The sequence below is a fragment of the Alligator mississippiensis genome, chromosome 15 (assembly GCF_030867095.1).
Source record: "Alligator mississippiensis isolate rAllMis1 chromosome 15, rAllMis1, whole genome shotgun sequence".
Taxonomy (NCBI): domain Eukaryota; kingdom Metazoa; phylum Chordata; order Crocodylia; family Alligatoridae; genus Alligator; species Alligator mississippiensis.
In genome coordinates this window covers 4,046,199-4,063,798 of record NC_081838.1, presented here as the reverse complement: position 1 = coordinate 4,063,798, position 17,600 = coordinate 4,046,199, and the positions used below count along the sequence as shown (strand labels likewise).

The 17,600-nt window shown below is 53.1% G+C and overlaps 1 protein-coding gene across 1 annotated transcript in view; it reads right to left on the bottom strand.

The window, feature by feature from the left end:
- The window catches only part of POLA2 (DNA polymerase alpha 2, accessory subunit), a 37,992-nt gene that overhangs the window by 688 nt on the left and 19,704 nt on the right, over positions 1-17,600 (bottom strand). The window contains exons 12-17 of the mRNA XM_006264969.4: positions 16,701-16,739; positions 16,128-16,201; positions 9,403-9,511; positions 6,468-6,574; positions 888-947; positions 97-223 (exon numbers count right to left, since the gene is read on the bottom strand). Coding sequence (XP_006265031.2) covers positions 97-223; positions 888-947; positions 6,468-6,574; positions 9,403-9,511; positions 16,128-16,201; positions 16,701-16,739 — 516 coding nt within the window. The remainder of the gene's footprint in view (positions 1-96; positions 224-887; positions 948-6,467; positions 6,575-9,402; positions 9,512-16,127; positions 16,202-16,700; positions 16,740-17,600) is intronic.

The window sequence follows — 17,600 nt, the reverse complement described above, 5'->3', positions numbered from 1 at the left end:
GTCCAAGGTCACCTTCTGCCCCCGCCCCCCCAAATTTCAGCGCCGTATCAATGTCCGGTTCTCTTTGGCACCTTTCAGCATCCCAGCACCACGTACCTTAACAAAGTATCTCAGCTCAGACGGGGCAACGAGGACATCCGGGGTAACGGGCAAAGGCACATAGTTATAGAAGTTCTCGTAATCAATATTCATCTCGTCCGAGGGAGGGTAGAGGGGGTAATAACTGCATGGGTTGAGACAGAGCACAGGTTACTTTTCAGCACGGCAGCCTTTGCTCCCCATATCCCCGCACGGTAAGCCCAGGGAACAAGCATCCATCGCCCTCTTCCAGCAGACTTCTGCCTTAATCCTTCAGCAGGATCGGTTTACATCGGCCAAAAGCCATCCCCAAAAACCACGAGCTAAGGCCCAATCCTTCATTACCCTGCGTCAGACAACAAGCCCCAGAGGCCTGACATTGAAGCTAGATCAGATCACAACAGAAACAAGGCACGAGTTCCCAGCGGCAAGGGTAACAAATAATTGGACCGATTTACCTAGAGGAGACGTTCTCAGCATCTGAAGCCTGCCTTTCCAGAAGCTATGCCTCTGCTCTACAAGACAAGTTACTGGGCAAGATTCATCCGTCTGCATTAAGCCCAGACTAGACTATTGTAATGGTCCTGTCTAACCTAAACACCTAGAGCTCTCACGTGGGTGCTTCCCTAAGGAACGGCAAAAGCGAAACACTGATCGAGTTCAAAGGGTGGTGGTTTTCCAACCCATAATTTGAGTGACCGCGCCAAAGTGCAACATGACAGGATCAAAGATGCAGCATCTCCCTGGCACGGATTCACACAAGGAGATTGTGCACGCGAGGTAAACGCTATCCCGAAGTCTGGTCTCACCTCCTCTGCGTCAGGACATGCTTAAGGATTCGTGTGAACCTGTCCAAGGCGCCAGAAGAACTGTGAAGAAAGAAAGAAAGAGAAACGGCCGATAATTAAGCTACAAAGACCAGGAGGGAAGGGAAAACCCCCCCAACAAAACATGCATCGCACCCCTTTCAGAATGACTTGACTTTCTAGGTAGTGTGATGGCATTAAAACACTAAGCCCAGACTAATCTCAGTCCTCAGCGAGTTCCTCACCTCCACCCTGAGCAAAGACCACTTCCTAAGAGTTCGTACAGCACCCAGTGCACGGGGGCTCTGGTCTCTGCTGGGGCCTCCAGGCGCGACTGTGACGCATGCTAACAAGCACAAGTCTGACCTTTACTCACCCCCGCTCGGATGGGACAGGACTGTAGGGGTTTTGCCTTCCTCCGCAACAGGCGGGCAGAGCTTCTACCTGGGATCTCGAGTGTATATTAACAACCTTTTACAGAAGCAGGATGTTGGCAGCCGTGATCCCCCTGACTTCCCCTGCGGCAGGTTTGGGTGTGATGTCCAGTGTTGTGTCAGGGCTACTGGCACTTTTACGAGAAGGTTAGATAATGAGAATCAGAGAAATTAAGGGCTGGAAGGGACCTCGAAAGATCATCGAGTCCAACCCCCCTGCTCCTACTCTGGGCAGCAATGCTGCAGGGATCAAATGATCCCAGCCAGGCGTCTGTCCAGTCTCCTCAGAGACTTCCAAGGTTGGGGACTCACCCCCTCCCTGGGAAGTCTGGTCCAGATTCTGGTCACCCTTACCGTAAAGAAGTTCTTCCTTACATCCAACCTGGAACCATCCTCTAACGGTGTATGGCCATTGCTCCTTGTCCTCCCCTGGGGTTTTTCTCCCAGCTCCCGATAGTCACGCCTTACATACTTGAAGATGGCCAAGTCCCCTCTCAGTCCTCTCCTCCCCAGGCTGAACAGTCCCAGCTCCCTCAGTCTTTCCCCGTAAGGTCTGTCCTCCAGGCCCTTCCCTGGACCCTTTCAAGATTCTCCACATCCGTTTTAAAGTGCGGCGCCCAGAACTGGACACAGTACTCTAGCTGGGCTCTCACCAGTGCCGAGTAGAGAGGAAGTATCACTTCCTTAGCCCTGCTTGTGATGCATCAGCTAATGCATCCCAGCGTGCTATTAGCTCTGTTGACTACAGCGTCGCACTGGTGGCTCGTGTTCATCCTGTGATCAGCCATAACCCCGAGGTCCCTTTCAGCGCTTGTGCTGGCCAGGACATCTCCTAACCTCTATTCGTGTCGCTGGTTACTTCTCCCCAGATGAAGCGCTCTGCATTTATCCTTATTGAACTGCGCCAGTCCTGCTCCACTCATCTTTCCAGCTTGTCCAGGGCCTCTTGGATCAACATCCTATCTCCTAGCATGACCACTTTTCCCCATAACTCGGATATGTATGGGATAGCTGGGATAGGGCTGATCTTCTCTCAGGCAAGGGGTTGGACTAAATGGTCTATGAAGGTCCCTTCCAGCCCAACTTCTCTGTGATTCTGTGACTCCGAGTCTCTTAGCTGCTTTGGAGGGTCTTGCCAAACGAGAAGTCCCTGCTTTACGCACTGCAAAGGTGTACGGCTCCAGAGCAGATCCTAACATGCTGTGATGCAAAGAGGAGAGGCGGGGGGGAAATCCCTGGAGAGAAAATACTGGCAGAAATGTATCTGAAAGGCAGGAGGCTGATGAAGCAAAGGCTACAGGGGAATGCAGAGTATGCACTTCACTAAAACAAAACCAGCCCAAGCAAACATGGGGTGCTTCCAGTTGCTCCCCAAAACCCAGGCACCTGCGGGATTTCTACTATAGTATTACCAAGAGCAGTTACTCTGCTGTTACTCCCAGCTGAGAGTAGAGACTCAACGTGCTTATCCTGCGAGCGTGAAGACGGCTCCTGCCCCAAAACAAACAGCTTCCAAACGAAGACCGGAGGGTGGAGAACAGGATAAACCCAGAGGTACAAACAAGGGACACCAGTGAGAGAGTCTCCCCAGTATCAGCAACGCGAGCTAATGACCTACAGGATTAACACAAAACCCTGACGGGAGTCTCCACTGCAGCGAGGACCGCAGCAGATAAGATGAGGGTGGGAGCCGATTTGTTCAAGGCTCGATCAGATCTGCTTTGGCATTTTCTCGGAGCTGCAAGTACCGCAACGACTGCGGACTCGCTTCAGGTGGCCAGAGAACAGGGGAGGGTGTACGTAAAGGAGCAATCAGAAGGAAAGGACGAGGTGGACGGGGAAACAGCACGTAAGGAGACCCCAAGACAGGAGCTTGTACGGCACCGATAAGCCAACGCCTTTCAGCACCTTTGCACTCGGTGTCTGCGCAAAGTCTTGGCAGAGTCTCAGACTCCGGGAATCATCTTTCAGCCCCTCCAGTCAGAGCGGTGCCCCAGGCGGGGTGTGCACTCTTATCTGGAGCACGTGCCAAGTGTAACGAGGTTCAGCTTCAGTTCATTAGGAACAGGTTAAGCTCGGGTCGCAGGAGATGAAGGGGCCAGGCGCAGGGGCTCTCAACTGCCGAGCCGCAGAGGTGGTGGAAGTGATGTGCGAGGATGGAAGGAGAAGGCATGGGGGGAGCTCTCTAGCGTGCCTGGCAAGAGGCCCACGAGGAAGGTGGGCTGTGGAGCTTGTATGGGTTATTAGGCAAGTCGCAGGTGGAAGCCACTGAGAGTCAAGAGGCACAGATTCTCTCTGGCCCTGTTACTTGATCCCAGGCACATCAAGTCCCTGCTCTATGCCTCAGTTTCCCCACCTGGGAGCCCAGGACACCTTGCAGTGTGCTTGGAGAACTTCAGAAGGAAGGAACATTTGGCAATTTCTACAGCAAAAAAAAGCAAGTTATGGGATTCCCACCAGTTCAAAGCGGTGGAGTCTAAAGCCACCAAGGAAGCGGACGAAGTTCTGATGCACGAAGGGCTACCGAGTCCGGTGCCGAGATGGCACCAGAGCCCAGCTTCTGCTCACCTCTCGGGGGACGTGAACTTTTGCTGCTGTGCTCCCATTTCTTCTCAGGCGACATGTCCTATCATGCACACCCACCCACCCACCATCCCCAAGCAGCATCGCGGGAGGCTACGAGGGGAGATAAAGAACCACTGGATTGTGCAAGAGAACAGGAATCCCACGTAGCACAAGGGCTCAGGCACCTCATTCCCGCGAGTCCAGCTCGTTCATAAACCCCAGCTGATGAGGCTACGTGCCCTCCCCACCATCCAGCTTGGAAGCAAAGGGCTTCAAAACATTCCTTCCCCGAGTCTGTGGAATGTAGGAGTTCAGTCACCGAGTCCCAGGAGAAAGGTCTCGCTGTGGCTGACCATCCCTCCCCTCCCCAGAGCCGATTGTATCGCAGTGAAATATCACCAACAGCCTGGGATCCTGCTGTAAGGGCCGGCAATACGCACGCAAGCAACACTGGGGGCATGTGCTTAAAAGGACTTGGAGGTTTCAATACTGGGTGCACAACTGTTTACAGTGCACTGAAGTCATGGCTGTGCGGCGCCAGGCACTGGATAAAGTGATCCATCCTTGCACCCAGAGGTGTCCTGGGAGGAGAAAACCCCACAGAAGCCTGGGTGTGGACAGGCAACCAGCGCTAGCAAGGGAGAGAACTACCACTTGTGAGCGCATGGCAGCAGATCTGCGACATGTCTCGCGCGTCTGCTCCCACCCTGCAGTGCGGAAGTTAAACTCTGACAACGACTGAGGCAGTCCCAGCAACTGCTCCAAACCCAGGACGTGGCCACAGCCGTGCCCTTTCCAAAGGGCTGCGCCGCACAGGCAATTAGCTCCCTTGCGAGACTGGCATTATTTCATTTCCTAGGGTGGATAAGGAGGGGTCTGGTCCCCAAAACAACAGGCCTCAGCTCCCCCATAGGCAATTCCAGCTACACACGCTCATAGCAACAGCAAGAGCTACAGTGGTGTCAAGGCCTGCAAAAAGACTCAGCAGCCAAACGCAGCCCTAATTGAATCGTCTGCTGAGGAAAGAGATTAAGCGGGAGCACAACGGTAGTTATGTTAATTGGCAGTCGAGATAAACAGTCGTTAATTTAATTCACCTTTAAGTAGAGCCGTTTTTCTTCCTTAATTTAAACGGCTGCTTTCAGCTCAGGGCCACCCACAAAGCAGTAGATTCAGCGTCCTGCGGGTGATCCCGACTTTGCCCTGGACTCGTGCCCAAGCTGCCCGCAGCCAAGCCAGGCATACAAGGGCTCCCTGATCGCTCTATCTGGGGGACTCAAAGGCAGTCGGAGGCGAGTCTCGTCAGGCCATTCTTGTGTGCTGCTGCCTACACGAACGCACGCGTCTTAGCTATGCGACCCTATGGGCTGTTTGGCTTCTTTTGACCCACATTTCTACCAGCTGGGCATCTTACCCATGGTTTCTCTCCTTCTCAATATCCCTGTAAGCTACAGTCCACCTTCCTTGCAAGCTTCCATTAAAATTACAGCCTAGTAAAAAGTGACTGGCTGTTGGTTTCCCCTAAGAACTGCCATTTACCGGGTCAGACCCTAGGTCCGTCTTGCCCAGTTCTGTGTGTGGCAGAGAGTGGATGCTGGTAGGGAGAGTGACTGGGTCTGACCAGTTTCCCCTCCTCCATTCCTCTCATTTGCAGCCTCCAGCATTTAAGGTCTAGAAAGTCCCGACTCAGAGGCGGTGCCCCTCACTCCCTGCTCAATACCTACCCATGCCCCTTTCCTTCAAGGATTTGTCCAATCCCTTGGTGAATTTGGCTACACTCTCAGCTTGCACCACATCTGGTGGCAGCAAGTTCCACCCTCCATTTCCACACTGGGGGAAAAAACTTCCTGGTGTTAGTTTTAAACCGATGACCTGCTAGTTTGATTGTGTGACCTCTAGTTCTTGTCTGGTGGGAGACAGTCGATAGTAAATCCCTATCGACTTTCTCTTCGCATTGACTTCCAGCATTTAGTATTTTAGAATCACAGAAAATCGGGGTTGGAAGGGACCTGAGGAGGTCATCTTGTCCAACCCTTGCCATGTCGCTCCTCAACAGTCTCTATTCTAAACTGAACAGGCCTGGCCTCTTTAGTCTCTCCTCATAGGGAAGCCCCTCCATACCGCTAATCATCCTTGCTGCCCTTTCTATCCCTGTGGAGGTGTGGGGACCACAACTGAGCAAGGGTTCAAGGTGAGGACAGTCCATGGATTTATAAAGGAGCATCATGTTACTTCTGGTTTGGTTTACGATTCCCTTCTTAATCATCCCTAACATTTTGTCTGCCTTTTTGATGGCTGCTGAGCTGATGTTTCTAGTGAACTGTCCACAGCGACTCCAAGATCTCTTTCCTAACAGCGAATGTAGAGCCCATCACAGCACAGGTATACTTTGGGATGTTTCTGCCCAGGTGCATCACTTGACACTGAGCTACAATGAATTTCTTCCACCAGTATCTACACTGAATTTCACCATTCCCATCCAGCGATGAGTGCTGGGCCCTACGGCTGGTCTCCACAAGCTGGGAAGGACTTTCCAAAGATCTGTTCGCCCTCAAGCTTCCCAGGACGTGGCAACTGCACCTACCTGCTGATCTCCTCGGCGCCCATGTGGAAGAGGAAGTCCGTGGACGTCAGGCCAAAAACGACTCCGTTGATATCCAGGGTGCAGGGATCAGACACAAAATGCACGCGCTGAAAGCAGAAAAAGAGAAAGGAAGATGCAGTTTGGACGCATTTGTTCCATAAGGTCTCGGAGCTACCAGGCACAACGCCCTAAACACCAAATGCATCCCAACACGCATGCCACAGGATGATGGTGCTGGCAACGGTAGCAATAATCTCTTCTGCTTTGCTAAAGCTTTGGCCGTAACCAAGGGTCTGGACCCTGAAGTAGCACGGCCTGTGGGCACAGCACAACGGCTTGCTACCCTTTGCAAAAGGAGACATCCAAGCCAATACAATAAAAACCAAACGTACAGCCCGCCCATCCTTTACGGTCTGCCGTCCTGCTGCATCACAATAGGATTTCCTGGCAGGCACTGGGGTGCTTTTCTTGTATTTTAAATTTCTTCATTAGGTAGCTCAGGTTCTTAAACCCTCCCCGCCACCTTTTACACAGAGCTCAGGAGATCAGACCCCAACAGCAGAGGCCAGGATTTCCTGAGATCCGTTCCAGACGTGGTTGCTAACTTGATAGAACATTTTGGCTCTGCTTTTCCAAGAAGAGCCATCACCCAATACAAAACCCCCCACTTTTCCTTCTTCGAGCTGTGTGCATTTTTGTCCTGGGCTGGCACTGTTCCAGACACCTCTCATCAAGCCAAAGCACATCCAAAAAGCTCAACGTCAGCGGACACAGAGCATCCAACGAGAAACTCAGAGTCCAGTCATTTTCTTCAAGTGCCTAGAGAGATTTGGGGTGGCTCCAGTATTAAGGTAGACACCTCTACTGCCTTAAGCAGCAGTAGTTGTGATGGGCCAGGAAATATGTAACGCAGCTGTGGTTTTTTCATGGAATCATAGAAAATTTGGGTTGGAAGGGGCCTCAGGAGGTCACAGCTAGTGCAACCCCTGCTCCAAGCAGGACCAGCCCCATCTAGATCATCCCAGCCAAGGCTTGTCTACCTGGGGCCTCAAAACCTCCAAGGATGGAAATTCCACCCCGTCTCTGGGTAACCTCTTCCAGTGCTTCACCACCCTCCTAGCGAGGAAGTCTTTCCTAGTATCTAACCTCAACTTCCCTTGCTGCAGCCTGAGCCCATTGCTCCTTGTTCTGTCATCTGCCCCCACTGAGAACAGTCCAGCTCCAGCCTCTTTGGAAATAGCCTTCAGGTAGTCTGCCATTAAATTCCCACCCCCGCACTATTCCTCTCTTTTCCAGACTCAATAAACACAGTTCCCTCAACTTCTTCCCAGCCCCCAAAACATTGTTTTGCCCTCAGCTGGACTCCCTCCAATCTGCCCACACCCCTTCTGTAGCGGGGGACCCAAAAATCGGACACAGGACTCCAGATGCGGCCTCCCCCGTGCTGAACAGAGGGAAGAATCACTGCCCTCCATCTGCTGACAACGCTCCTACCAGTGCAGCCCAGGATGCTGGTAGCCTTCTCTGCAACAAGGGCGCACTGCTGGCTCCTGTCCATCTTATTGCCCGCTGTCACCCCCAGGTCCTTTTCTGCAGAGCTGCTGCTTAGCCAGTCGGTCCCCAGGCTGTACCAGTGTTATTTTTATGGCACTATCTTTTACTGAACCAACTGTTGGGAGGGATGGTCAACAAACACCTTGTGCTTGAAAGCTTGCTCAATATCTCTTTCAACTATACAGCTGGTCCAACAAGAAACACCACCATAAAAACCCTCGCTTCTCCACTGCCTTAAGGAAGCTCGACGTGCAGAAGCATTGAGTACTAGGTCAGGGTTTTGCATGTAGCGGAGCAGCTACCTCACTGGGATCTACTGAACTGCCTCCGAGGCCCTGGGTGGTGGCTACAGCCCAGGCTGGGGGTGGTGACTGCCTGTGCCAGTGCTTCTGCTGGGACTCAAGCCCAGAAGTTCCTGGCTAGAGGATCTTGCCCCTCTGCTCAGGGCCACCGATTGCCATCTCTGGGGTTAGGAAGGGATTTTACCCGCTGGTCAAATGGGTAAGGACTGGGCAGGTGAGGGTGCAAGGTTGTCAACTCCACTTCCAGCCCTACTTCTCTATGATTTCTAGGATAAGAGTCCAGGTGCCACTATTAAGACAGACTGCTAAGGGGTTTTTTATTATTATTTTTAAATACACTGGGGTGGCTGCTCTCTTTTGCAGCAATCTATGGCTACCTGAGGACTGCAGGAAGGTATCCCATCTAGGTATTTAACTCTCTAAGTTATGGACATTGATTTCATCCCGTTGGGGGATGTCTGGACTTTCTAGGCCAGCCCTCCTGTCAGGTCCGTAAAGTACAAATAAGTTTCAGTTCTTGGGAAGAAACACAGGGGAGTTTCCAGAGTTGGATGGTGCAAGGTTTTTTGTAGAGAGCTTGCAAACAGCCTAAGGCTCTAATTGGAGTCTGTTACTTGCTCCTTGGAAACCAGGGACTTATTGCCCTCCCCAGCTCCCCCTGCAACGTCTGGGGAGAAGGGATTTCTCTGCGTGCTGTTTGTGCCCTACGCTGGGATGGGTGAAAGAGAGCAAGGTACAGTGCGAGTGCAGGCAGACCCCACACTGCCAACTTCTCTTTCAGTACTCTGGAAATCTGCTTCTGCTCGACTAAGACGCCAGCAACAGGAGTGAGGGAAAGAGACCAAGTCCCCTGTAAAGTCTGTCATCTGGCAAGAGACAGATTGAAAGAAAAAGGCTCCTAGATCTAAACCCAAATCAAACAGGGATCACATCTGCTTTTGTTCTGTTTGCCCCCAGACTCTTATCTCCTCGCTCAGGCTCCTGACCTGAGGATTCAGCTAACAACCTGTCTAGCACCGTCTCCCTCTGCTGAAGATGAGGTCAGGACCCTCTGATTGTTTAGCTATCCAAAAAGTTACCCGTTTGTCCTCTTTAGCCAGCTCTGGGAAGGCGAATGGGGGTTGTGGGTAAATGTAGTCGTGGTGGACGTCTCGCAAGGACGGGAGGAACACAAGCTGGGAGCCAGCGCTGTTGAGAGAGAAGAAAAGTCAGAGAGAGCCAGGAACCAGGGGCTTGCCCAGCCAAGGTGACGATGCAGCGAGTCACAGCTCACCCCCTCTAATCAAGCTTGTAACGTGGAAAACCTCTGGATTGCCATCAAGGCAGGAAATTGCACTACCAGACCGGATCATCAGGAGGGTGGGGCTGGGACCAAATAGCAAGGTCTCCTGGCTGCAGCTGGCTCCAGCAACCGCGCATCACGGAAAGGCCGTAACCCTGACCTCAGAGCCCGAGGGACAGTTAGAACATTTTCAACCTTCCCATGATGGATGCTCTGAGGTTTCAGCACGCAAAGCCATCTGCATCTCAAGTGGCACAGTGGGCTGGATGCATCAAAGGGGAAGTGGGTGGGATGGCCACGATTCTTGGCCTTGCTCTGACCACTGCCATGAAAGCCACGGACTAATCAGAGCTCATCCTCTTGATACCAACAAGCACGAGAGATGGGAGATAGGTGGCGGTACATCATGAGAAGCTTGGAAAGCAAAAACGAGCTGCCTTGCCTAGGTAACAGAAAGTGCCTATATTTAAAAGGGCCACATCACCCACGTGCAACCCGGGCAGATCCCCTTTCACCCAGCTCAACCGAAAAAACCCAGCTCAGATACTCTGACGACAAGGGCCGCAGAGAAGAGAATTCAATCCTAGCTGCCCAGGCCTAGCTGGCCCCGAGGGAGGTGAACAACACAGGAGAACACGCACTTGGGGAAAAGTCTTCAAAAAGAAACCACCCCAGAGCTGCAGCCTGAAGCACCTCCTTGCTGCTGTAACCCCACCGCCCCCTACAAAGTCCAGCTCCCTTTGTGACAGGCAGTGCTGGAAAGCCTGGAGATGCAGAACAAGCCCTTCCTAAACTCAGAGAAAACACAGGGCGGGAATGGACCTCCCAAGACCATCTAGTCCATGCCGACAGCCCAGGCAGGACCCTGAACCGCTCCTGACAGATGTTTATCCACGCCGATCCCCAGCAGACGAGTGGGGGAATCCTCCTCACCCTGCGATACAAGTAGGTGCTTTCCAGGAATACAAGACCATAAGAACCACCACTGACTGGGTCAGACCATAGGTCCGTCTTGCCCGGCCTCCTGTCACATAGCGGCAGAGGACGGACGCTGCGAGGGAGAGTGAACTGGGTCTGACCAGGGTTTATTCCCCCCCCGTTCCTCTCTCGCTTGCAGCCTCCAGCATTCAAAGGCCTAGGAAGTCCAGAACAGCACGGCGCCCCGAGACGTTCCCCCTCCACAGCGGCTACTTGGAGGATAGCAGATGACACACGCCTTCCAGCAGCTCCCAGCGGACCAGTCTTACGCTGGCCTAGGAGCAGCAAAAAAAAGGACATGAGCAGGTTTTTGCTTGAATGCCCTTCCACGGAGATGCCTCCATGGCAAAGTGCTGATGCTGAGACAAATTCAGGTCAGCGGCAGCTTAACTATTCCTTTCTCTCCCCCTCAAACAAAAAAATAAAATCTACACTTGCATAAACTAGATGGTGAGGCTCTTAAGTGATGGACGGGGGATGGGGTGTTGACCCAATACCAGTGTCTGACAGACTCTGGCCACAGATGAAAGGGCCTGGCAGTGCGTTGCACTCACCCCAAGGAAAAGAATGTCTTGTTTGTTCTTTGTTTCCCGGCCACCCCCCCTTCCTGGTACCGCAGGGGAGGGAGAGCGGAGAGGATGAAAGGCAACACAACAGATGCTGGGAGGCCCAACCTCTCCCAGTTCGGAGCCGAGGGGAGGGCAGGGGGAAGAAAGCTGTAAATTAAGGGGTGGGAAAAATCAATACGCATCGCCAGAGCTGGATCTGCCAGACAATGGCTTAGCTCAGCAAACAGCTTCTGTGCAGAAGGAAGTGCTGAACCAGGCCTGGACTGAGCTTTTTTGCCTTTGCTCAGACCACAATTAGGGATTTGTATTGCCAGGGAAAAGATGAAAGGAAAGATGGCACAGGTGGAGGTGCGAGGTAGGGGCTGGCGGAGGTGATGGAATCAGCTAGGCAAGCAAGACGCATCGCTTCAGGGGTTGTAAGAACAGAAAGAACTGCCACGGACCAGGTTTCACGGATTCACCGACGTTAGGGGCTGGAAGGGACCTCTCGAGATCATCAGGACCAGCCCCCCTGGTTGTACCGTAGGTCCGTCTTGCCCAATCTCCTGTATCACACAGTGGCAGAGCTGATGCCCCTTACCCCCCCGTACCTCTCTCACTTGCAGCCTCCAGCATTTAAGGCAGGGGTGGGCAAAATGCAGCCCGCGAGCCGGATGTGGCCTGCCAGGCCATTCTATCTGGCCCGCGGGGCCCCTAAAAATTTTAAATAATTAATATTAATCTGCCCTGGGCTGCCTGTCATGTGGCCCTCAATGGCTTGCCAAAACTCAGTAAGCAGCCCTCTGCCCAAAATAACTGCCTGCCCCTGATTTAAGGTCTAGGAAGTCCCATCTCGGGGGCTGTATCCCCAGCTCCCATGTTCAATAGCTACTTATGCCCCTTCCCTTCATGACTGTGTCCAATCCCTTGGTGAATCTGGCTACTCTCAGCTTCCACCACATCCTGGGGTAACAAGTCTAACACTTTCATTACACGGGGCGAGAACTGCAAACTGTGCGTCAGAGGTGAACAGCATCCTAGAGAAGGGGCTGGCAGGGACCCCCAGAGGTCAGTCCAGTCCAACCCCCTGCCCGAGAAAGGATCAGCCCTGTCCAAACCGTCCCAGACAAACCCATCATTTAACCCCTCAGCAAAACGACTGTCAGCCCTGACACAACACGAGACATCACATCCAACCCTGCCACAGGGACGGCGAGGGGATCACGGTGGTCAACGTCCTCCTTCCATCAAGTGACCCCAGGCAGAGGGCCGCAACCCCTGCTACAGAGGAAGGCAACACCCCCCAGTCTGTAACAGTCTGACCCGGGGGGCATCCTTCCTGACCCCCAATCTGGTGATCGGTCTGACCCCAAGTGGAGGGGCAAGACCCTTTAGCCAGGAACCTCCGGGCCGAGCTCCTGCAGGAGCATCGGCACAGCCGTCACCATCCCCAGCCTCGGCTACAGCCAACACCCAACAGCTCAGAGGAAGGCTTAAAAACACCCCAACACATGGGAACGTGACTAGGGGAAGTCTTTTCTAGCGCAGGCAAGATCTCGTGTTCCTGGCTTGCGGCTCAGCTTTGGCTGTATAAATTTGTGGAGAGCCCGACCCAGGCACACACGAGGCTAACCCATTCCTTAGACCTGGCCCTGAAAGTAAGCCTACCTCGCTCCACGTTGCCTGTTTTTTCACGTAAACGTGAAGAGACATGAACAAAGCAAGCCGTTCCCCACCCCCAGCCCTCAAACAGATAACAGAAGGTCCACAGTGAAGTCTCTTGCCGTAGACGACCCCACACTTGATTAGCAGGCAAGCTGCTGGCAGGAGACGGCCCTCCTCAGGGGAGTGATCAAAGGGACAGGCTGCTTGTGCTGATTCACTCATAAACCAGCCTCCCTTCCAGCTAACTGACTGCTAATTAAGCATCTGATAGAGCTGTAGGAGACAATTCCCCATCCATCTCCTCCTTTCCAACTGGGGAAGGCAGATGCCTCCACAGTTAGCCCAAGGTCGGGAGCATGGAAATGCACCTTCCTCTGAGCAGTTTGTTCCCCAAAAGAAGACCACCGCAGAACCTCAGTCCCCAAAGCCTTTGTCGCAGCTTTGCCTGCGGGCAACAGGGGACTGGACGCTGGCAGCTGCCTACGACTAAGCAAGGCATGTCCTCCGTCTCCGAGTATCTGGGGACAGGCAGATGGAGAGGGGCCCTCTAAAGCATGCCTCTTGCATGCGGGCTCCGTCAGGAACGGCTGTGCAAAAGGCCGACCTGTTTGTGGCTCCTTCTGTGAAAAGACGCCTCTCCTTTCTCCCCAGGACATGCCCCTCCACGCTGCACTCACAGCCCTGTTCATCTAGCAAGAGGGCAGAGATTTCCACCCATCCCCGTCACCATCTCTGCCCTTTAAACTTGTGTGCTGGGCTCCGCACATAACAAGGGCAGGCAGCATGGAGGAGGAGGAGGAATAACGGAGAGAAGGGAGAGAGAAATGGCGTAGAGCTGAGCGAGGAACACGAGGGGAAGCTGAAGGTCCCCAAGGAGGCAGCTAGCACATCGCTGAATTTCTGAGCACGCAAATTGAGATCATCTGGCCTCGGCCTCCATCGAGCTGGCAGCTGGTTATTCAAAGGCAAGGTTTCCCCTCGCAGGGCATCAGGGTAACAATGCCCTCCCATGGCTTCCACCGCTGCTGGCCATGCCAACTTCTGAAGGCAGGGGCTGCCCTGAAGCTCCCCCACAGGGAAAAAGGAACGATGATCTTTGCTTTGGCTGCTAATTAAGTTCCAATGCCTCACAGGACCTCCCCCTCATCCCTGACCTTTCATGACAACAGCGCCCTGCACGGAGAAACCCAGAAGGGGCTGGTCACCCTGGCAGCGCCTGTTCATCAGAGGTCTGGTGCCAAGCGATGGAGCTATCCAGGCTCGCCACAGACAGAGCAAGCAGTCAGAACAGCCGTATGGTAACAGCCTTTTGCATCGTCCTATGGTTCATCGTATTCACTGTGTCCTGCTATATTAGGACAGCAAAAAGACCTGTGACTGAAACCTCATTTCCAGAACCAATTCTGCTACTGTTCCACTGGCAAGTCTCTTCCCTTCTCTGAGCCTCCATTTCCCCACCTCTAAAATGGGGATAACTGTCTTGGACTGGATACAGCACTTTCCCTCAAATGCAAATTAAGAATTAAGGCCCAGGTCTATATCGAAATCCCTGGGAATGAGGCACCTATATATTTTTGTGTGGGTATTAAACAGATGGAGAACAGAGTGATCATAGGACCATAGGAAAGTTGAGCCGTGGCTGGAAAGGACCTCATGGGTGCGTCCAGACATGGGCGGATGTTTGGCTCCCTAGGGACAAGCAGCAGCAGCACACGGCAAGTTGCCCCAGGTGGGGTAGGGAGGCTGGCCCCAGCAGTCTTACCTGGGGTCCTCCCAGGGCCACAGCCGTGGCGATTCTGCTGTGCAAAGCCTGGCCGGCAGCCGCAGCACAGCTCTGGGCGGCCCGACTCCGCTTTCCAGCAGTGCGTGCTTCCTGAGCGTGTGCTGTGCTGCGCTGGGTTCCCCCCCCCGTTTTTTAGACCCCTAGATATCCAGGGGTCAAAAAAACCCGTGAAAAAAAAGCCAAGGCAGCGCACGCTCAGGCAGCATGCCCTCGCAGCACAGAGAACACTAGACTGCCGTCTGCAGCACCACAAACCGCACAACCATGCTCATCTGGATGCATCCCACGAGGTCATGTTTAGTCCAGTCCCTGGCTCAAGCCAGGATCATCCCCGAGCTGTCCCAGCCAAGCATCTGTCCGATCTGGTCTTGCAAATCTCCAGGGAAGGAGATGCCATGGTTTCTCTAGGCAGCCTGTTCCAATGCTTGACCTCCCTCACGGCCAGAAAGTTCTTCCTAATCTCCAGCCTCAGTTGCCTCTACTACAGCTCGAGGCCATTGCTCCCCTACAACCATGGAGAAAAGCCCAGCTCCACCCTCTTTACAATCACCTTTCTGACGCGACTCGGCCACGGTCGTTCCATAGAATCACGTCTCAGTTCTAGTCACCAAGGCTGTTCTTTCTAAAAACCCAGCCTAGCACCTTGCTCGCTCACGAACCATCCTTCCTTTGAAGCACAGGTTAGACAGTCCAAGAGACTTACGCTCCGTATAGACACAGAAAGCTCTTTTCTAGTGAGCACAGGAAAGGACTGGGACTACTAAGAACTGCTACGTATTGGGTTGGAAAATAGGTCCATCTTGCCCAGTCTCCCTCCAGAACCTCTTGCCGAGGTTCTGGCTGCACGTCTCCTCTCACCCGTTCATTTATGCACCCATCCATGGCCCCACCAAGTCCCAGGGCCTCCTGGTCAACCTCCTCCTGCCCTGGCTAAGCTAGTGGTATGTCCCACCAGGAAGGCGGCTCTGGCTGGGAGGTCCCCTGGGGATTACAGGGCTGCCTTCCTATCCCTTGTGCGATCCCATCTCTGGGTAGTGTCCGCTGACTCCTTAGGCCCATTTGAGGGCCAGCGGGCACTGCCCGGCATGCTCTGCTCAGTGTCCCCTGCCTTGGCACACTAGTTTTAAACCTCTGACCTCACTCCTGGTCCCTGTTGTCTTCACCTGTCCCCAACAATCAGTTGTGGCCTACCTTGTGGCCTCCCTTTCTAAGGGAGGCTTATAGTGTTTCCTTGTGAGCCTTGGCCCACAGTCCCTAGGCAATAAATAGGCCTGGTAGAGAGCACATACTGAAAGGGAGTCAACTGGATCCAACCAAGATTTTTTCCACTGTTCCTCTCCCCCTTGCAGCCTCCAGCACTTCAGGTCTGGGACATTCTGGCTCAGAGGCCGTGTACCACAACCCAGAAACCCTGTTATGGCTCCCGCAGGTCACTTCACCCCTCAGTGCCAAGCTGAGCTACTGTACTGGGGTGGGACGGCTTAATCATGTTTCCAAAGTGCTTTGAAAGGAAATCCCAGGTGCAGGAAGCAGCTCATGAATCCATACCTCCTCGTCCCTTCAATAAGCATCTTCAGACACTGCTTAAAGACATCTGCAAACAATCCCGTGAGCTGACAGTTCTGCAAGCAAAAGAAAGAACACACCAGATTGGCGCCTGCTTCTCTCCAAGAGACAGTCTCTTCCAGCTGCGTTCAACCTGGGACATCCAGGCGTGCCAACACCGTGGAGGCATTGCTGAGCCAAGTTTGAAGGTCAGCCTTTAGAGGGCTGCCACTAAAATGAATAGCCCCTGATGTCAGCAGTGGCCTCCTAGCAAGAACAGGGTTCTTCCAAAGAAGGAAGCCATGGATACTTGAGTTGCTGAGCAACCCAAAAGGACTAATAGGCAGTAAATACTTCTGAGAGTGCTCATGTGTATCCAGAAGCCTTCCCTCCGCTTCTGTCTCCATCTGCTTTTGCTGTGAAGGGTAGGCAGCAAGGCATGAAATAAATCTTGTTAAGCTGGCAGGAGCTAAGCCAAGACCCAGCTCCACTGCAGGCATGTGGGATTTACTGGGTGGTTAGACTGCAGAGAGAGGGAAAGGTCATGGATTCTCAACAGCCATGGGGACAACTTACCTCGACTTGCTGGTGTTTTGCATCCAGGAAAGGGCCAAACTGCAACAAGGAAGGAAAAAGGGGAGGGTAAGGAGGGGAAAAGACCTCATGCATCACATGTGCCCATTGCCAGATGACCTGGTTTCACAGAGCAGGTCTGGCTGCACCGAGGATCAGCAAAGAAAGATGCCTTTGCTAATAGGTGCAATAGAGGGCTGGGGCCCTTGCTGCGAACTACGTTATTATGCAATTAACTGGCTAATCGCACAATAAAGTTTAGACCGGCCACGCATGCAAAGAAATTATCGCGCCATAAAAATGGCCGTCCAGCTACAAAGTTAGTACTTGAACACGTGTAACAACTGAATAGCTGGTTCCTATCAAGCTTTCATCTGAATGTGTGGGAGGGCTCTGGGGACTGGGACTCCTGGCTTCCTTGTGCCAGCTCAGGGAGGGAGCACGGCTCGTAGTGTGGAACGGCCAAGGAAAGGGAATGGAAGAAGTTCCTAACCCCAGTAGTCAGCTGCTGGCTTCAATCCTATTCTCAAAACTGACCCCCACTTGTGATAACTCACCTGAAGCTAGCTACTAGTGTGCCTGGTCCCCAGGTGCTTGCATCAAATCTGATGTTATCCTTTAATCCCCACCAAAGGCAAAAACCTGTCTCCATCTCAGTAAGTGTTGTCACCCTCCCCCCAACCTGATACTGAAGGTCCTGCAAAAGCTCTCACTTGGACGCACAGGGGTATTAGACCGGCTTAGCCTGCGCACTGCCTCGTTTCAAGGTGCCTTTCTCCCTTTCCGAATAGACAGGTGAATCGGCTCTGGACTCAGGAGGGAATTTAAGAGCTGAACGCGTCAGTCTCTGTCACAGGGCCACAATCGTATCAAGAAACAGGGCTGTGTGTCAGCCTGCACGTG